At 53.4% G+C, this 18,999-nt stretch overlaps 2 protein-coding genes across 4 annotated transcripts in view; both read right to left on the reverse strand.

The window, feature by feature from the left end:
- Positions 1-9,669, reverse strand: part of Lzts2 (leucine zipper tumor suppressor 2) — an 11,085-nt gene extending 1,416 nt beyond the window's left edge. Inside the window, exons 1-4 of one of the 3 annotated variants that reach the window (XM_048338432.1) lie at positions 9,274-9,669; positions 3,703-4,152; positions 1,554-2,207; positions 902-1,153 (exon numbers count right to left, since the gene is read on the reverse strand). In XM_048338432.1, coding sequence (XP_048194389.1) covers positions 902-1,153; positions 1,554-2,207; positions 3,703-4,110 — 1,314 coding nt within the window. In that variant the 5' untranslated portion in view covers positions 4,111-4,152; positions 9,274-9,669. Of the gene's footprint in view, positions 1-901; positions 1,154-1,553; positions 2,208-3,702; positions 4,153-6,018; positions 6,423-6,574; positions 7,258-9,273 lie in introns of those variants that run through there. The other 2 variants (XM_048338433.1, XM_048338434.1) reach the window with 2 other exon arrangements.
- A 3,276-nt stretch (positions 9,670-12,945) lies between these two features.
- Positions 12,946-18,998, reverse strand: Twnk (twinkle mtDNA helicase). The gene is made up of 5 exons (XM_048338431.1): positions 17,289-18,998; positions 16,888-17,128; positions 16,586-16,693; positions 16,196-16,337; positions 12,946-13,696 (listed from the first exon to the last, which is right to left on the reverse strand). Exons 1-5 carry the CDS (start codon positions 18,529-18,531, stop codon positions 13,376-13,378), a joined length of 2,055 nt encoding a protein of 684 aa, XP_048194388.1. The 5' UTR covers positions 18,532-18,998; the 3' UTR covers positions 12,946-13,375.
- Between the last annotated feature and the right edge of the window lies 1 nt (position 18,999).

Here is an 18,999-nt window from a genome sequence, read left to right on the forward strand (position 1 = left end):
GAAGAGTTCTCTGGTGGGTTGAGCCTTGGGCATCATGCTGGACAGAATTGTAATCATTATCCTCACTTTACAGAGATACAAATGGAGGTGAGTAACCCTAGTGACATGTCCAGTCATACAGCCAACAGCCTGTATCCTAGCTACTCAGGAGGCTGAGATCCAAGGATCACAGTTTGAAGCCACACTAGGCAGGAAAGTCTATGAGCCAATTAACCAGCCCCCAGTGGAATTGTGGTTCAAGTGGTAGAGTGGCAACCTTGAATAACAACAACAACAACCAAAAAAAAAGGTTAAGTGTACAGCACCTAGGCCCTGAGTTCAAGCCCCAGTACCAGCACAAAATGAATGAATGAATAAATATAAAAAATAAAAGGGAACACAGAACTGGACTTTTTTCTTTGAGAGCTGGTGTTATCAAAGAATCATAAAATCCTGAGGAAGCATACCACTTGGCTCTGGGGATGGGTGGTGGCAGGTGTTGTGGGAGGGGGTGCAATTAAGGGGGTGCCCATGAGTCTAGGTAAGAGGCATCAGTGTCTTGGGTGTTAGGGCCAGACTGCCTGGATATTGAAACCTGAAGGCAATCACTGGGTGCGATTCTAGGCTCCCACCTTTCTGGGGCTCCGTTTCCTCATCTATAAAATGAGGATAACAGTAGAACCTACCTTGCAGAAAAGGCAGTGCAACTAGCTATGTGGGCACCAGACTGGACCACCAAAGAGACCTAACACAGGGTGGTAAGGAGACCCTCATCCAGACAGGAGGTCAGGGGGGGTCCTCATCTCACAAAGGCGAGGAAGGATAAAAGCCCCTGGGAAAGCTTGCCGCCTGTCTCTACAGGGTTTGGCTCAATGTGAGCCTCCTGCCTCCCCCCTCCCATCCCCCGCAACCACCAGCTCACCTCCCACTTGGTCTCCTCTAGTCGTGGCCCAAGCTCTCGCTGCTCTCGCTCAAAGGTAGCACAGCGCCGCTCCAACTGTTCCCGCTCCTGAAGCAGCTGGGCAAAGTCATCCTGCAACTGCCGCTTCTCCTGCTGCAGCTGGAACACCTGCAGCTGCAGCAGCTGCTGAGCCCGCTGTGCCCGCTGCGTGGCCTGCTGTGCCTGGGCTGCACAGTCCTCCCGTTCTCGGGGCCAGTGCCGTGGCCGGAACTCCTAGGGTGAGAAGGCAGATCTCCCATATACCTCGGCCCTGGCTGACCCCCACGCATGCACTGCTCTGGTGGCCTCCTGTCTGGGCTCAGGGAAGAGAGCGCCCACAAACCCAGTGATGACAACCGTGAAGAGCAGGCACTTACGTGGTATGATGAACACTTCCTGCCCTCCGCCTGATTTGATCCTTATAAGTGGAGCCAGAAAATCAGTAAGGTGAAATAACTTCCTCAAGCCCAAAAGCCTGGTACCAGGCAGTGCCAGGCTTTACACTCTCAGATGAAACAAGACAGCTCAGGGGGGAGATGTCACACTGCGATGGCCCGCCCGCTCTGCCCCCTACAGAAGTGCTGCCCGTTACTCCCCGCGCCTTACCCGCCCCCAGGACTGCCCCTGATCGCACCTGGCCTGTGGCCCCCTCGCTCTCATCCAGACTGTCTCGCAGCTGCTGCAGCTCTGCCTCCCGGTCGCGAAGCTGTCCTTCCAGAACACAGTGCAGAAGGGCCTCATCCGAAGGAGGGGGAGGTGGTGGCGGTGGGGGTGAGCGGTCCCCACAGGAACTATCAGGTGAAGCCCGGGGACCACTGCCCAAGAGTCCCCCAGGCACTCGGCCCCCCAAGGAACCTGTGCTCTTGCTGGAGGAGGAGCGGCCACTGTCAGAGTGGGATGGCCCGGTAGGGGCCCCTCGGGCTGGCCCAGGCAGTGCCCCCCGTCCATGGGAGGACAAGTGCCCGCCTGGGGAGCTGGTGGCTGGCTCCGCACCTCCTGTGCTGTAGGTGGGTAGGCTGGATAGTGAATTCCGCCCAGAGTCAGACAGTGTCCCTGAGGGGCAGCCGCTGGTCCAGCCACTCAGAGCTAGGGGCTTGTCAGCAGCTGAGGAGGAGGAGGAGGAAGAGGAGGAGGAGGCAGGGCCTCCAAACAGCTGCGTCAGGCTTCCCTGGCTTCCCGACAGCCCGGCAGCTCGAGGACCCAGGAAGCTAGGCAGGGTCGGTGCCCCTCGAGGTTTGGGCAACACGGGTTTGAAGGCTGTTGGGCGAATCAGGATTTTCTCCATGTTCTGAAACAGGGTGCCATGTGACATTGAGAATGACCTGCATGAGCTTTCAAAGTCACCATACTTACTCCCTGCCAGCCCATCTGGGGTCCCCAACCTCCAGAAGTGATTGTTATCACTGCCAGAGGGCCTCCTCACTTTTAAGTCCAACAATTCAAAAGGTCTATTTTTAATCACTGCAACAGCCATACAAGCAAAATATTATCACAATCTCCAAATTACATATGAGGAGGAAATGGGGCTTGGCAAGGCTAAAGGCTTTGTCTCAAGTTTTAAGAGCTGCAGACTAGCTGAGCACGGATGCCTCACACCTGTGATCCTAGCTACTCAGGAGGCTGAGATCTGAGGATCATGGTTCAAAAAAGACTGTGAGACTCTTATCTTCAATTAACCACCAAAAAGCCAGAAGTAGAGCTGTGGCTAAAGTAGTAGAGTCCTAGCCTTGAGCAAAAAAGCTAAGGGACAGCATGCAGGCCCTGAGTTCAGGCCCCAGTACTAACAGGTGCAAACACACATGAACACACACACACACACACACACACACACACAATTTGTAGATTATATATAACCTTAGTCAGGAGGAAGATTATGGTTTAAAGCAGCCAGGGCAGAAAAGTCTGGAAGACTCGTAATAAACAGCAAAAGCCTGAAGTGGAGGTATGGCTCAAGTGGCAGAGCCCCAGTCTTTTTTTTTTTTTTTTTTTTTTTGGCCAGTCCTGGGGCTTGGACTCAGGGCCTGAGCACTGTCCCTGGCTTCTTTTTGCTCAAGGCTAGCACTCTGCCACTTGAGCCACAGCGCCACCTCTGGCCGTTTTCTGTATATGTGATGCTGGGGAATTGAACCCAGGGCCTCATGTATACGAGGCAAGCGCTCTTGCCACTAGGCCATATCCCCAGCCCCGAGCCCCAGTCTTGAGTGATGAGTAAAAAACTAAGCTCCGCTCAAGGCTTTGAGTTCAAGCCCCAGTGTCGTAATAATTTAAGCTACTGATATTTACTGAGTATTGGCTAGGTGCTATGCTAAGCATGAGTATTTAATTCTCACAATAGCCTATAAAGGCCGGCCTAACTTCAACTATGGACAACAAAAGGGGCTCAGATAGGTTCAATGGTTTCCCATAAATCACCCAGCCAGTATGAGGTAGATATGGGATTAGAACCCAGAGCTGGTGAATCTGGAATCCGTAATCTTTTCTCTACATAAACTTACAAATTCGGGGCTGGGGATATGGCCTAGTGGCAAGAGTGCTTGTCTCATATACATGAGGCCCTGGGTTCCATTCCCCAGCACCACATATGCAGAAAATGGCCAGAAGTGGCGCTGTGGCTCAAGTGGCAGAGTACTAGCCTTGAGCAAAAAGAAGCCAGGGACAGTGCTCAGGCCCTGAGTCCAAGCCCCAGGACTGGCCAAAAATAAATAAATAAATAAACTTACAAATTCCAGCTTCCCAGGGAGCAACTGCTTCCACCTCAGTCCCCCAAAAGGGCCAGGCCTTACCTTCTCCAGCTTTCCAGAGACAGGGATGAGCTTGGGTGGGGGGCCCCGAAGGTGCGCATTGTGTGCCCGCTGCTCTCGGGTGTCCTCAATGTCACTGCTTGGGCTAGGAGGTGACTCTGTCCGAAAGTCTTCATTGATGTACGTAAAGCTGGTGGCAGGGACAGTCTTTCTGGGAGGCACAGCTGGGCAGAGTGGCTCCTGCACCTCATAGCCACCCCGCAGCAGTCCATCCTGCTGGCGGAAGAACGTGGGCCCAGGAGCAGGGTGGTGGCGAGAGGGAGCCGGTCCCCCAGGACAGGGCCGGCCAGAGATGAGACTGCTCACGCTGCCCATGGCTGGAGCTTGCGGGGCAGTGGCAGCCTCAGGCGTGGGCTCCAGTGGGACTGGCAGAGTGTGAACAATGGCCATGGTGGTAGAGGCTCAGGCCTGGCCAGGGGCCTCTGGGGCAACCTATGAGCAGGGAAGTGTGGTCAGAGTCGTGCTTATACAAACACCTCTCCTGACCCCTTGATCCATGCCCAACACCCCAACATCAGTGACAAGGCCCAATCTCTCTCAAAATTCCCCACCAAGGAGACAAGCATGAATCTCAATTGTCCCACTGCCCAGTGGTGGGCTGGATGGGGCTGAGGACTGACTCCCTCAAGCAGAGGTAATGAAGGTATGGAAGCTGGGGTAGTTATTTATGGCCACTTGGCAGTAGAGACCCAGAACCAAGCCCAAACTTGGACCCTCAACAGAGGTCAGGACTTGGGTTAGGCAGGAAGCCCTCTAGCTACAGGTTCCCAGCACAAGACCCAACTCTTTGGGGACAGGTAGCCTCATTACAGGGCAGTATGGGCAGAGGTAATGTCAAGGATGCAATCACCGACTGGGATGGTAATTAGGGAACAAAGAGCCAAGGCCAGGTGGTGTTCTGCCTCCACCTCCTGCGCCTCAGTTTCTCCCAGACAGAGAGGCGGCAAGGGTGGAGCTGGCCCAACAGGAACCCATCTGCTCTTGGAGAGCCCATAAGTGGCCTTGCGGGGGGGGGGGGGGGGGTTCTCCTGTCTCTCAGAAGATGCGGGCTTCTGCTTGTTTCTATGACAATTTCTAGTTTCCCCCACCCAACCAGTTGGGTCCAAGGGAGCCTGCACAGGCCCTGACCCACTACTGACCCCCACTAAAACCTTCTGGCAAGGCTGCTTCCCAGAGTAGCCCCCAGGGGATGCAGGCAGAAGCCCACTCTTGGCAGCTGCTCCAAGATCAGACTGGCTAGGATCTCAGACAAGAGGGCTCCACCTCCCCTGGCCTGTGTCTTCCTGGAATGGGACAGCAGGCCTCCACCCGGAACTCCCTCCCACTTGTGAGGCAGCTGATGACCAGGACTCCGGCATCTGCTGAAGTCATCATGCAGAGTAGGGGCCAAGAAGTGGACACAGAATTTCATGGGAGTGGAGTGTGTACATTTACTTATTTGTGCAGGTATAGGTGCAGGAGCCTGAAAACAAACATTGTGTATACACTTGAAAATGTGTGTACAAGCCTGAGGGAGTGTATGTATGTTGGGGCAGAAGTGCCAGTACATTCATACACACATACATATGCATTCTAATGTGTAGATTTTACAAGACCATGTATAAATAAGGGATCACTTTTTAAAAAGTATGACAAAATTCTAGATGTGTATGTCCTAAGTAAATTTGTTGTGTGTGAATGTGACCATGACAAAAAGAAATGTGTGGATGTAACAGTAAACTTATGCACGTGCATTTATGTGTAAACTCTGATATGTATATCTTACGCGGAGTGTGAACAGAAGGTGTGTGCAAATATGTACAGAGGAATCCGTAGGAGGGAGAGTGTTTATGGGAGAAGGGGGGCTGAGAGGCATACAAGGCCACCTGGGTCAGTGGAAGCCTGGCTTCTTTCACTGGGGGGGATGGGCAGGTGGGCCCCATCTGTTTCCCTTTTTGCTTGTGCTTCCATTCAGTCCACCCAAGTGTTAAGACACTTGAGAAAAGCAAGAGTCCAGACTGAAGGAGGAGTTGCCGGGAGCGAGGGTAGGGGTACACCAGACCGCTGCAAGGGGTCCCAGCTCTGAATACGCTGACGGGGGCTACTACTCCAGGGCATGGGGCAAGCAGAGGAAGGGGCTGGCATTTTGGGGTACTCTTCGGCACTTTAAAGAACACAGAAAGTGAGAGCCAAATGGAAAGAGCAGCTGCAGGCTGACTCGGAAAGACAGGGACCCAAAGACAGGAGACAAAGAGAGGCCTGGAAGCTCAGGCAGGAGGAGCCAGAGGGAAACCCAGAAGCCGTGGTGGCTGAACTCACTCAGCGAAGGGCCCCTGAGCGCAGACAGATAGGAAGCTGGGCCTGGAGAACTAGGCATGTAGAAGGCCAGGCCTGGCTGGCCTGGCTCAGGCTCCTGATCCAAGAGCCGGGAGAGAGGAGGGGCAAGCGGCTCCATTTTGAGAATGCGTTGGTGGCTGTGGGAAAAGGGAACCCCTGGCTCTCCCCAGCACTCCCCGAGGAATCAGTCTGATACAGGAAAGCCTCCCCGCCCCCCCCCTTTGGTGGGCTAGGGGAGTGGGGGACTCAGCCAGAGCCAGAGAGCAGTCTGGCCCTGGTCCCAACTCTCACAGACCTCAGGGTGGGGAACTGGAGAGTTGGGGAAAGTCTCTCCCCCAAACTCCAGAGGCCAGCCCGGGATCACGAGTTCTTATTCCGGCAACAGGAACGGGGGGGGGGGGGGCTCCTTTTCCCCCCCACCCCGACCCCCAAGAGACCACCCTCTTTCCATGAAGCAGGGGGGGGCCATGAAATGCCGCCTCCCTAGGGGACCCATCGCGTTGAAGTTGGGGGCGCCCCCACGCCCCAGCCCCCTCACCTCCACCGCGTTGCTCCATGCTCAGCCCCGGGCCGCCCTCAGCGCTCCACAGGCGCGCCGCCCGCTCCAGCCCGCGCGCGGCCACTCGGAGGGAGCGAGCGCGGCCTGGCCCGACCCGGCCCCGCCTCCGCGGTGCCCCCTGCCCCGGCCAGCCCCCGCCCGGCCCGAGTGGGCGGCGCGCGCGGCGCGGGGGAGGGTCTGCCGGGCGTCCCCGCCCCGGGGCGCAGACACGCGCAAGCACCCCACGTCACGCGTGTCGACCGGGGCGCACGCAGGGGCTGGCACGGAGGCGCCAGGGGCCCCTGGGCCTGCCAGGCCCGGTGCTCATGTATCGGGGTGCTCGGATCGGAGGGGATCGGATCGGGACTCCGAGGGCGGGTCACCCTCGGCCCGAGCTGGAGCCCGAGGCCAGCAGCAGCTGGTCATTGTTGAAACACAAAGGGCCGAGGCGCGGCGGCGCTCGCTCCTCCCCTTCCTCTGCTTTACACGAAGCCGCCGCGGCAGGACCCACTCCAGCCCTCCCAGTTCAGAGAGGAGGCCGAGGGGTCAGCTTCCCGGCCTGGGCTACTGACGCCCCGCGACCCGGCCCAAGTCGGGGCTGAGGATCTGTGGCTGCTACCCCACCCCCCAGGCTTGGAGGCAGCACACTAGGTTTGCCCCGGCGGCGCCACCTGGCGGCCCCTGGACCCACACATCAGTTCCCCCACACACACACACCCCTTTACCACTCCAGGCATCCGCATCCCTCTCCGAGCCTGGTGCCCTCAGACCGCAAGCCCAGGCCTGCTCCTGGACCGCCTCAGATCTCCCCAGCCTGACCTCCCAGTCATCTGCTGGAAGAGAGGTCACTGCTCAGAGAAGGGCATCACCCCCCCAACAATCTCTGGGGCGAGTTGGTCCAAACCTACAGGGCAGACAACATCCCATTGTCTCTCCCAGAATCACAAATATTCTAACCCTTTCGAAAACAACACAGTCTTAACACCCACACGACCTTTCCCACATTCTGTCTCAGGCAGCCACAATCAGTCTCATCCATCACGTGGTTCCGTGTTCCTTCATTCCATAATCTCCTAGGCCAAATCTCACAGAGACACTCGCTGGTGCACGCCTGTGGTGCACTCTTTCACAACTGTTCTTTAAGAGCCATTTTAAATATGCAAGTTTCAACCCTCTTTTCAAACACAGGTAACTTCATATGCCGCAAGCACATACACATTTCACAAATTATCGCATTTTCCCTGAGGGGTTTTCTGTGACCTGGTCTGGTCAGCAAATGCCTGCATCCCTGGGCAAGGCCAGGCTCCCTCCCCAGTAGCCTCCCCCTGAGGCTCAAGGCCTGCCAGAGCTGGGCTCAGCCCCAGGAAGGAGCATTCCGCCCCCCCCCCCCCCTTCCAGGCCACAGCCTGGCCAGCTCTCAGCTCTATTTTTAGCTCCATGGAAAGGGTTGTTTTTCTTTCTTTTTCCCTGGAAAGGGAAACATAGCCCAGCCACACTCAGGCTCATTCCAGACCTTCAGCCTCACAAGGGCAGACAGACTCTCTCTCCCCAGTAGAGACCCTCATCTCTGGCCTTGCCCTGATCTCTGCCTCCTAGGGCACCGAAAGCCTCCTCCCCTTTCTGGCAGCCTGCCCAGAAGCTCCAGCAGCAGCTGGGCTCAGCATGGGGAGGGGGAGCGGGCAGGGATGGGGGCGGGGCGGGACAGGGAGAGAAAGTGGGCTGCAGCCCCCTCATGGAGTGTGTGTGGGGGGGAATCCTCCTTGGCCCCACTGGTCCTGAGGAGCATTTATTCCCTTTGAGGAGGGGAGAGGGCCCCGCGAACATTGGTGGGCTCTCAGTGCCTACACTGAGGGGGGGGGGGGGGGGCTCCTGGTCCTGCCAGGGATGGAGGTGGTTGGTGGTAGGAAGGGGACTTGTAGACAGCTGTTCCCCAGGCTGGGAGTGAGGGATGGGGGCAGCTGTCTGGTGCTATCTGGGGCCTCCTTCCAAATGCCTTCAGGTATGAGGGCTCCGGAGCTGGAAGGCAAGGAGTCCAAGTAGCTTCACCCCAGCCCAACAGGCTCGGGGCCTCTCTAACCACCCCGGCTCCAGGGGGCGTTGTGTTCCCGTTCCAGGGCGAGCTTATCACAGCTCCTGGCTTAAAATGGAATACAGCCCCGCACCGGAGCAAGCACCTTCGTGCTGGTCTGGGGAAGGGGTCCCCGCCCTGTGGTGGGGCTGGGGTCCCACGGTCCACCAATCTGCAGGTCAATCACGTGTTCGGCGCCTCTGTTTACCTCTTTCTCAAGTCTTCACCTGCCAGCAGGCAGCCGGGAAGTAGGAACCGGAGATGCGTCCCACCCGGCCCGCCTCCGCCGGCAGTCACGGGGTGGCCTCCACGAGCCCAGCCCGCCGGGGTCCGCGCGGTCGGGGGTCCTGCCGCGGGGACGGCGGGGGTCCCTCACGAGGCGCGTCCCTTTCTAAGAGCACATGGGTCCCACAGGCGTGCGAGGGGCCGTGCACGCGTGCATGGCGGTCTAGCCGTAGGAGTTTCTCTGGTCGCTGGGCTGTTCAGCCTCCCCGTTTGCGCTCCCACGAAGTGGGGGTTCCCTCCTCACCCCAACCCCCGGCTTTTCCAGACACGAAAAGTTGGCCCGGGAGCAGGGATTTCCGAAAGGCAAGAATTTGTAACCCCGGCCGCCCCCTACCAACTCACTCACCCAGTGCCGCCGCGCCCCGGCCAGGGTCCCGCTCCAGCGCGCTCACTTTCTCTCCGCCAAAACTCCGGCGCCCCGGCGGCTCCCGGCTCCCAGCGCCTGCCCGGTCCGACCCGGTGCGGCGGGGCGGGGCAGCCGAGACCGCGCCCCCAGCCCGGGGAGGGGAGTGGTCTGCTCAACACTCCCCTGAACAGCCGACTGAGGACCCAGCTTCAAAGTAACTCGCCCCCGGAGCTGCCCTTGACTTCACCGCTCAACGGACCTGCCTTTCCACTTGGGGAAGGGGCGCGCAGCACGCGGCCGAAAGCTAAGCTACCAGCTCCCCGAGCTCCAGGACTGACTCAGCCACCCCTCTCTCCGAGGCGGGGAGACCAATCCGGTTCACCTCCACGAAAGACAGGGAAAACCCCTAGGAGCAGACAAATAGGGCTCTAATTTCACCAAAACAGCAACACACACACACACACACACACACACACACACACACACACACACACACACACACACACACACACCCCGACTCCCAAAGAAAGGTTAGGCTAGAGTTTGCCTAAGCAAACCAGTTCCTCCCCCTTCTCTGAAGTAGGTGTATACCCAGGTAAGCTGGCTGCTAGTCTTGGCCCCCCACAGGGCATGGCTAGTCTTCTTTAGACTCATAAAAGTCCCACCCACAAGCACAAACAGGAAGTTGGCTTGTTCTTCAGGGAGGTACCAAGGGCTCACCCTCACTCTGGCACTCCAGGCAGCCTTGGGAAGGCCCAAGTCAGGTATGCGAGCCATATTTGCAGCCTGAGTCCTTGGGCTGCAGGAGACTCCGGTGAGTTTAGTCTTCTCAAATCCATCCACTGTAGAGGAAAGCTGCTGGAGGACCAACGCTGCCGCTTAGTCATGTATGACATGCACTGGCAATCTGGAGACAGGGTTGCAGATGCAATCCTACCCTGCTTGGTCAGGCTCTTCCTGTGCTCTTGGGGAGATTTTTTTTTGGGGGGGGGGGGCAGTCCTGGGGCTTGGACTCAGGGCCTGAGCACTGTCCCTGGCTTCTTTTTGCTCAAGGCTAGCACTCTGCCACTTGAGCCACAGCGCCACTTCTGGCCGTTTTCTGTATATGTGGTGCTGGAGAATGGAACCCAGGGCCTCATGTATACCAGGCAAGCACTCTTGCCACTAGGCCATATCCCCAGCCCCAGATTATTATTTTTTTTAACGAAGGATTTTAGTATAACAGGGTTAAAGTAGGGAGAAATGGAGAAACATTTCCTGTGTTTCATGAAGGATATGGGAGTTAAAAATTCTTAGGGGTTAGGTTCTTAACCATTTAAACACCACGATCAAACCTATACCCTTGTTTGAAGCCACGTTAGCTGGGTACATAAACAATGGTTTATGCAGGGGCCTAATGCAGAATCTAGGGATTTCCTCCCATCTCTCCAAGTTCTTACGATTCCTGAACACACTTTGGACTAATCTTGATGCAGGGAGTTTAAAGCAGGTATGGAGTGGAATGTATTTGTGTAGAGTACAGACAGGGCAGAGGGCTCTGTGAGCTTCCCCTCATCATTCTGAAGCATGCCATTGGAGGTGGGGGAGGGTCTACTAGGAAGGAGAAGCAAGACAGCTTGGCCCCTGATTCGGAATCTCACCAGGGTTCCCTACTGGAAACTCCTAACAGATTTTCTGAAAAGACATCATTCTAGGAAGAATGTGGAATTCATGTCCTTAAAGGTAGAACTAATGTGGTGGTGTGCATCTGGAAGGAATGGCTGACTTCCACGTTACAGATGCTGGTTGAGGCCTAGAAGCAGCCAACGGCTGGGAATGATTACTGTGGGAATTAAGACAGGCCTGGCTCCAGCCAGTCTGGGAGAGACCCCCAAGAAAGCAGGCCCTGGAGGAACTACCCCCACCCCAAGTTCTTACAGCTTTGCAGCAGCTCTGCTCCAAGGTTTAAGAAGATATGTTGCCTATATTTCTCAGACTCCAGACCTTTCCACAGGCTCCCACAAGCCCCTCTTGCTCAGGTTGACTTGAAAAGGCAATCTGCTTCCAGAGAGCAGTAACATTCATGTTTACCAGAACAAAAGGATTCTTCTAGCACTCTTCCTCTGAGCTGAGTATGTTAAAGTTGGGACTAAGGTATCAGAAGAAATCAAAGTGCCATCATTTGGAAAAAATCCTGGCATGATCTGCAGGTCATCTTTTTTAGCTTCTTAGTTTATTAAAATGAGGACTCCCGGATCTTCCCTCAACCTTTGCAATTAGAAGTGTATGCAGGACAGGAGAGGAGACAAAAATGGGTGAGTTTTGCATTTTTCTTTTTTAGTGAGGGTACTAGAGTTCAAACTCAGGGCCTCATATTCGCTAGGCAGGTGCTCTTATCACTTAAGCCACATCCCTGGCCCCCATTTTTGAAACATCTTGCTGTAGCTCAGGCTACCCTCAAACTCTTCACCCTACAGCTATGTGCACCAGGTTGGTTTGTTAATTTTCTTAATAAATTCCCCAGGAGTTATCATATATTAAAAAGCAACACAGAGGAGGGTACTAGAGGGAAGTGGAAGGTAGTACAGACAAGAATAAGTTGAGTCTTGCAGGGCATTATGGTGCATATGTAGTAGCAGCACTTAGGAAGAAGAGGCAGGAGGATCTAGAGTTTAGGACTAGCTCCTGAATAAAGAAAAACTATACAGTTAACACACCACCCTGTCTCTCCTAACCCAGGGGAAGGTATGAGGGGAAGGGAGTTTGTGAAATTATAGCTCAAGGCTTGAAGGCCTGGAAGAGGGGGAGGGACCCATCCACTCCTGATTCAGAGTGGAAATCCACTTACAGACTGGGGAGACACCTGGTGGACATACAAGAAAGAACACACAAACAAAAGCAATGGAGAGAAAAAAAACAAACTTTTTTTTTCTTCTAAAACTAGAAATGGCTATATCAATAAAAAGTCAATTCCAGCTGTCTGAGACAGCACATATGGAACCACTGTCCAAGTGGCAGGCACCTTTGGGCTCCAAACTTCCTTCCATGGCTCTATGGCCAACAGTATTACATGGCTAAGCACCTAGGATCCAAGGCTAGCAGGCTCTGCAAAAGTGAGGAGCAGAAAAGACTTGGTACCTACCATGTTACAATTTAGCTCCAAAAGCTGGAATTTCAGCAAGAAGTCCCTTATTTAAACCCGGGTTCAAGAATATCAAGTGTGCCTTGCTCTCTGCCATCTCAAGGTTCTATACTTTTCTCTCTGCCTGGATCTCTTTATCCAAATGCTCACCTGAATCCTACACGTCCATCGCACGCCCTCTGCTCTGAGGCACCTTTACAGACTACTTAAACAAGCCTGTAAGCACTCTATCACAGTACTATTTTAGTTTTGGCCTGTTTAGGGCTTAACTCAGTGCTTCATGCTCTTGCTTGTTCGTGGCTGGCACTCTACCACTCAAGCCAGCTTTCTGCTAGTTAACTGGAGATGGAGGAGTCTTTTCTATTTGAATTAGCTTAGAATTTGTTTTTCTGATCTCAGCCTCCTGAGTAGCTAAGATTTCAGGCATGAATCACCAACACCCAACACTTTTCTTTTGGTGCATGTCCTGGGGCTTGAAGTCAGGGCCTGCACACTATCCCTGAGCTTTCTTGCTCAAGGCTAGTGCTCTACAATTTAAGCTACACCTCTACTTTTGGTTTGTTATGTTTAATTGGGAATAAGAGTCTCATGGACTTTTCTGCCCAAGCTGGCTTTGAACTCAGATCTCAGCCTCTTAAATAGCTAGGATTACAGGCATGAGCTATCAGTGCCTGGTTTCCAACACTTTTCTTTATAGCCTTTGTTACTATAACTGTATATTTGTTCTTTGACTTGTCTCTCCTACCATAATCTGGGTTCTGTGGAAACAGACCTTACCTCTTTCTGCAGTGCTGATATACAGTACTTCACACAAAGCCAGGCACACAGTAGGTCCTCAAATAGCTGCTAAATTGAATTTTCTCACTATAGAACCCTGCTCTGGACTGAGAAGGACCCAGAGATGAAGACAAAGGCACTCTAGCAAAGGGCTAAAAAAAAGTCTGTGCCCTAGCCTGTCCCATCAGGCTTATTTCAGTGATACTACCATGACAACTTGGAGCTATCTGGCTGGTGGGAATTTGGGTTCTGGTCTGAAGATGTTTCAGAGTTCTGGGACCCAGAACCCTTTTTTCCAGAAGAGGACTTCTTGGCCACGAGTCCATTATCATCCTTGATCTTCTTAAGTCGTGCCTTGCTCTTTGGTGGGACGGAGAAGGTAAGGGAGCTCTTGTTGAACTCCAGTGGGAAGACACCTACATCTCCATCAAAACGGTTCTTGGATACCTGCAGATACCGTTTACCCGGCCCAGTTACCAGCTTCCTGTCCTGCAGAATCAGAACGTTGTCAGCTTCTTGGCTTGCCTAAGGGATAAGGAGAGGGGGACAGAAGGAAGAAGGAAGCAATATGCAATATGATCAAAACAACAGAAAGGAAGGCTGAGGGTACACAGGGGAGTGGCAAGAGCAGGGAAAGGGAAAGCACTACCCGCTCACCAACCTCTTTGAATAATTAACTACAAACTCTGCAGGGGACACTCACCTCCCAGTTCTATGGCAAGAAGTCTGCGACTGCCTCGGACTTGGTCTATACTGCTCTCTTGCAAAATCTCTCCTCTATACGAGGCTGCCACACTCAACCTAGCTGCTTATCGTACAGGTCTGTCTAAATGTCACACTTCATAAGAGAGGCCTTTTGTTTTTGTTTTTCCTTTTCTGCTGTCCCAGGGATTGAATCCAGGGCCTTGGCTTGTTAGACAAAAATCTTATCACTTAGGCCACGTACTTAGCCCTATGGCTTTGCTATTTTGAAATAACTTTTTGCCCAGGTGGCCTGAACTGTGATTCTCCTATTAATGCTTGTTACATAACTTGGTGTTTTTGTTGTATGCCAGTACTAGGGCTTGAACTCAGGGCCTCATGCTTTCCCTTGCTTCTTTTGCTCAAGACTGATTGGTGTGCTACCACTTGAGCCACCAACTTACTTCTCCACTTCTGGTTCCTTGCTGATTACTTGGAGATAAGAGTCTCACAAACTTTTCTAGCCATTGGCTTCAAACCATAATCTTCAGGTCTCAGCTTCCCAAGTAGCTAGTATTACAGGCATGAGTTTGCTCTGATTTGCTTCCTACATAACTGGGATGCCAAGCATGTGAGACCACATAGAATTTTTCATTGGTTGACATGAGGTCCTGTCCACTTTTGTCCAGGCTGGTCTGTAACCTCAAATCTCCTGAGCAACTAGGACTATTAGGCATGAGCTGTTGTATCTACCTCCTTTTCATTTTTATTGTTTAAGTTTTCCCAGGCTGGCTTCAAACTCTAGATCCTCCTGTTTCCATTTCCAAAGTAGTTTAGCTGGGATTATAATGTGAGCCACAATGACTGGCTTTAAAGAGACCTTTCTTTTGTGTGTGTGTGTGGGGGGGGGGTTGAGGACAGGCTGGGGTTTGAACTCAGGGACAGCATTTGCTAGGCAAGTGTTCTACCACTCTAGCCATACCTCTAGCCGTGTTTGCTTTTATTTCCCAGATGGCGTTTCTACATTTGCTTGAGGTTAGCCTTAGACTGAGATCTCCCTATGTTGGGGATTCATCTTGGCCTTAAGGGGGGAAGGGCGAGGAGAGAGCTCCCGAGATGCTGCCCTTCCCCCAGCTCTGGGGCAGTGTGGAAGTGAGCCACACCTATCTCCTTCTGGGTCTGGAACCAGAAGGGGTAGCTTTGAGACCATCCCCCACCTTGCGCCAGTGAGCACGTGTGCTCCCCTTTTTGGGTGCTTTGCCCAGAGGGCGGTACTATGGGAAGTGACGTTAGCCCATGAGGGAGGTCCTTGGGAGCTGCTCTTGGATGGACAAGCTCGCCAGCCCATTGCCAGCTCATGCTCAATCCTCGTCATCACTACTATATTAATGTGAGTCCCTCCCGATTAAATTGGATTGCTCTCCGAAGCGTCTCCGAGATCTGTCTGCGCCTGGCCTCCTTGGTGGGTAAGGAGGGAGAAAAAGGGGATCTCGTTCGGCCACGTGCACCTTAGGCTAGCCCGTGTCCCTCACTCCACCTTGGCCACCTGCTGGTCAGGTGCCCAGGTGAGAGGGTGAAAAGGGGAGCACTGATAAGGGAGTAAGCTTAGCATCCCCGCACCAGGGGAGGTAAATCTAGCCTGGCATCCCTACTTACCATATCATGAGTAGATGGGATAACAGACATATGCCACCATAACCAATTTGTTTTTCTGAGATAAGATCTCAACTTTTCTTTTGCTTGGGCTAACTTTGAACTATAATCCCCATGAGTAGTTGGGATTACAGCCACAAGCTACAGAATTTGACAGGGACAATTCTTGATGGTCTTAACAAAGTACTACCTTTTTTCCACTTCTATATTAATCTTTCCTAGCTTTATGTCTGTTCCATTGTGGCACAGTTTATGCTACTCAACCTGAATTCCTTTGCCCAGCCCAGACCTGGCATGTAATAAGCACCCAGTGTGCCACTGGAAATTTCAGGATTGGACCAGTCCTTCAGCCTAGAAGTCCCTCCCATTTATTTATCTAACACCTACTCCAAATCTTAGTGCAATCTTGGTTGACACTTTCCCTGCTAAGTCTCCCCAGATGTCCCAAAATGACTCAGACCTGTTTATACCTTGCTTCCCAAATATCTGTGCTATCTATTCTTGGTCTCATCATAAAAGCTTACAATCACTGTTCCCTGCTAGAGGAAATGAATTCCTTATGTCATAGCTCCAATGGCATTGCTTCCTGCCTCTTCTAGACAGACAAGATGGTTTAAGATTGGCTAAGAAATGTCCCCAGTCACACCTGCCCCCTGTTCTCCAGCCTGACCTTCTTTAAAAGCCACTCACTTTGGCTGAGCCAAAAATGGATGCTGTCTGTAGTTCCTTGTCATCATCTTCCTTCCGGGGGTGAATGACCAGTGTGACATGGCAGCTATTGTCAGTTGCAAATTTCCGAAAGGCCCCCACAACGTAGTCTTGAGCTGCAATCCTGTCCCCAAACCATGAGAAGAGGTTATTGGACAGGTAGGACAAGAACATGCACAGTTTTGAGCCACTTACATCTCCCTACAAACTATCCCAACCCCACTCAAAACCTCTGTTTACCCAAGGACTCACACTGTCCGTACTTCCTGCTATCATTCCCATTCCCCTGCCTTGAAAATAGACTGTGTGTGGCTAGAGGCCAGCTGCCTGAGAAGACAAGTTTGCTCAAGTTAGACAAGAGGAAGAGGTCACCTGTCTGTAGACAGCTGCTCATGACCCATCATGAACTGCAAGTTGTCGATGACCACATGACAAACATCATAGACGTAGACCGCATGTTGCATTGTGTCTATTACAGACCTGAGAAGAAGCAGTAAGAGTCTATCATTACAAGTGGCCCCCAGGTAGGTTGCTATTCTTTGAAAACTCCCATTCTTTGAAATCCACCTATTTGAAAACTCAAAGCCTATTAAAGGAGACCTAAAAGAAGTTCCCACTGGAGCTAGGAAGCGAATCAAAGGTGCTAAATGCTGGTTAGGCTCTGAGGATCTTACCTGATGCTCTGCTGTCCATGGAAAGTCATGAAATAGAGGGGCAGGTCCTCAAAGCGGTCAGCCCACTCCTCGTATTTGTCCAGTTGCTCTTCCAGGCGTCCCACAGCAAACTGGGTCAGCATGACTCGGGCTAGTCTCACATTGCTGATCTCAAAGCTCCCCCACAGTGTGTTCACCCCCTGGGTACACAAATCCAGGGCATACTCACTGATGAACGTCGTTTTTCCACTGCCTGTAGGCCCTGCAGGAGGTAAGAACACAGCCCTGGGTGAGGAGCAAAGTCTGATCCTTGAACCAAGACAGGTCAGGGAAGCCTCCTTTTCCAGCAGCCCAAACCCACATGCTTTTGTCACCTGGTCCCCTGATCCTTTATCCTAAGCAGTGATTTCCCAAAGGGTCACCTGTGAAGACTGTCAGCTCGCCCTTCCGATGCCCCTTCAAGAGACGATTGAGGTCTGGAAAGCGGCTCCAGCGGATGCCAGCTGTTTGTTCCACATTTGACAGTTCTCCCAGTACCTCCTCTCGGAGCTGCCGGAAAGATACAATAGACTTGTGCCAGGCAGGGAGGGCAGTACGAAGAATTCGAGAAAGATTCAAACCTCGGTTCAGGGCCTCCAGGGGATGGGGCTGTTGGTTCCCAGGCCGCACCAAGGAACATCTCTTGGGATTCAGTTTCCGAGCAAATAATTTGGCAGCTTCCCAGGACCGAAGGTCATCACCAAGCCAAAACACAATATGTCGGAACTGTTCAAGGTAAGGGAGCAATGCAGGGGGCAGGCAGACTGTTCCTCGGGGTAGGGCAAGGGTAGGAAGCCCTGTGGCCTGGCTCAAGGCCAAGCTGTCCAGTTCACGACTTGTCAGGACGACCTCAACATCTCGCCGGCTGATCAGTGGTAATCCAAATAGGTTGTGGAAGTCACCAGGTCGGGGAATAGTGGTCTCCACATAGCGTACTCGGTCCCCTTGGCCTTCAGCTCCTAGTAGCTTCAAGCCTCTTAATCCTAAGCCCCCAGGGGTGAACCAAGGGAAGACCAGACTTCGAGTAGGTCTCAAATACCGAACATTGAAACGTCTGAGTGTGTCATCTTTCACTTTGGTAAGGCCAAACATCACACGAGCCAGGTGAGCCTCCTCTTGGTCAGGCAGCTCCCCCAGGGGTACTGCTCGGTTCCAGATCCTCTGGATTTCCTCACTGTCCTGAACTTCTGGGCCTTCACTAAGCAGGATCCCCTCTCTGGCCTTGTCCCCTCTTCCTTCCACACTGGCTTGGAAATCTTCCCAGCTTCCCTCTGCTAGGCTGGTCATGCAGAGAAAGTGACCTGTGGTTTTATCAATGAAGAGGCTGAAGGAAGCAGTAGTGTTAGTCTGATCCTTGACCTCGGAGGATTCCACAAAAGGGCTGGGTGCTCGAAGGCAGCTGTGACCATCCTGGAAAGGGATTCCATGTGTGCGCAAATACTGGCGGATTTCGGTTGTGGTTACAGGTAACAGTGGCACCTCCAAGGATGGGAGAGCCTCCTTCCGGTATCGTCTGCGAGGAGGGCCGGGGACCAAGCTGCGGGGCAAGCCCCTTCGACCCATCCATTCCCCTCTCAAGGACAACAAAATCCGAGGAGGGGATGCACCTCTGAAAAGGACCCACATTCCGACTGGGAAAGCCCGAGATGCCTGCTTTGGGTGCCTTTGATTAGTTCAGACTTTAACATTTCAGGGCGCACACTCTGACTGGCTACTATCTCTCAAACTTCTCCCTCAGCACCACCCTACTGAGTCCTTCTCAATCTCCCTCCCCACGTGGCTAACGTCACGCCTCCGTCCATCCACGCCGACGTTCCCCTCTAAGGGCTTCCAAGCTCCCGAAACTGTTTCGGCCACCGCCTCACGTCTATGACCGTCCCCAGTCCCCGGGCGCGATGGCTTCTCGGTATCATCTCCTCACCTCTCCCACCCCTCCACGGACTCTCCCCGTGGCCCTCATCTCCACGGCCATCTGCATATTCTCAGTAGTCTCTTAAGCTCCAGGCCCCAACTAGGGACCGTCCTCGCGGCGGCTTTCCCCCGCTCAGGGGCCTTCCACGTGGTTAGGGAGCCACACCCCGGCTCCCGCCACAC

The sequence above is a fragment of the Perognathus longimembris genome, chromosome 2, assembly GCF_023159225.1.
Source record: "Perognathus longimembris pacificus isolate PPM17 chromosome 2, ASM2315922v1, whole genome shotgun sequence".
Taxonomy (NCBI): domain Eukaryota; kingdom Metazoa; phylum Chordata; class Mammalia; order Rodentia; family Heteromyidae; genus Perognathus; species Perognathus longimembris.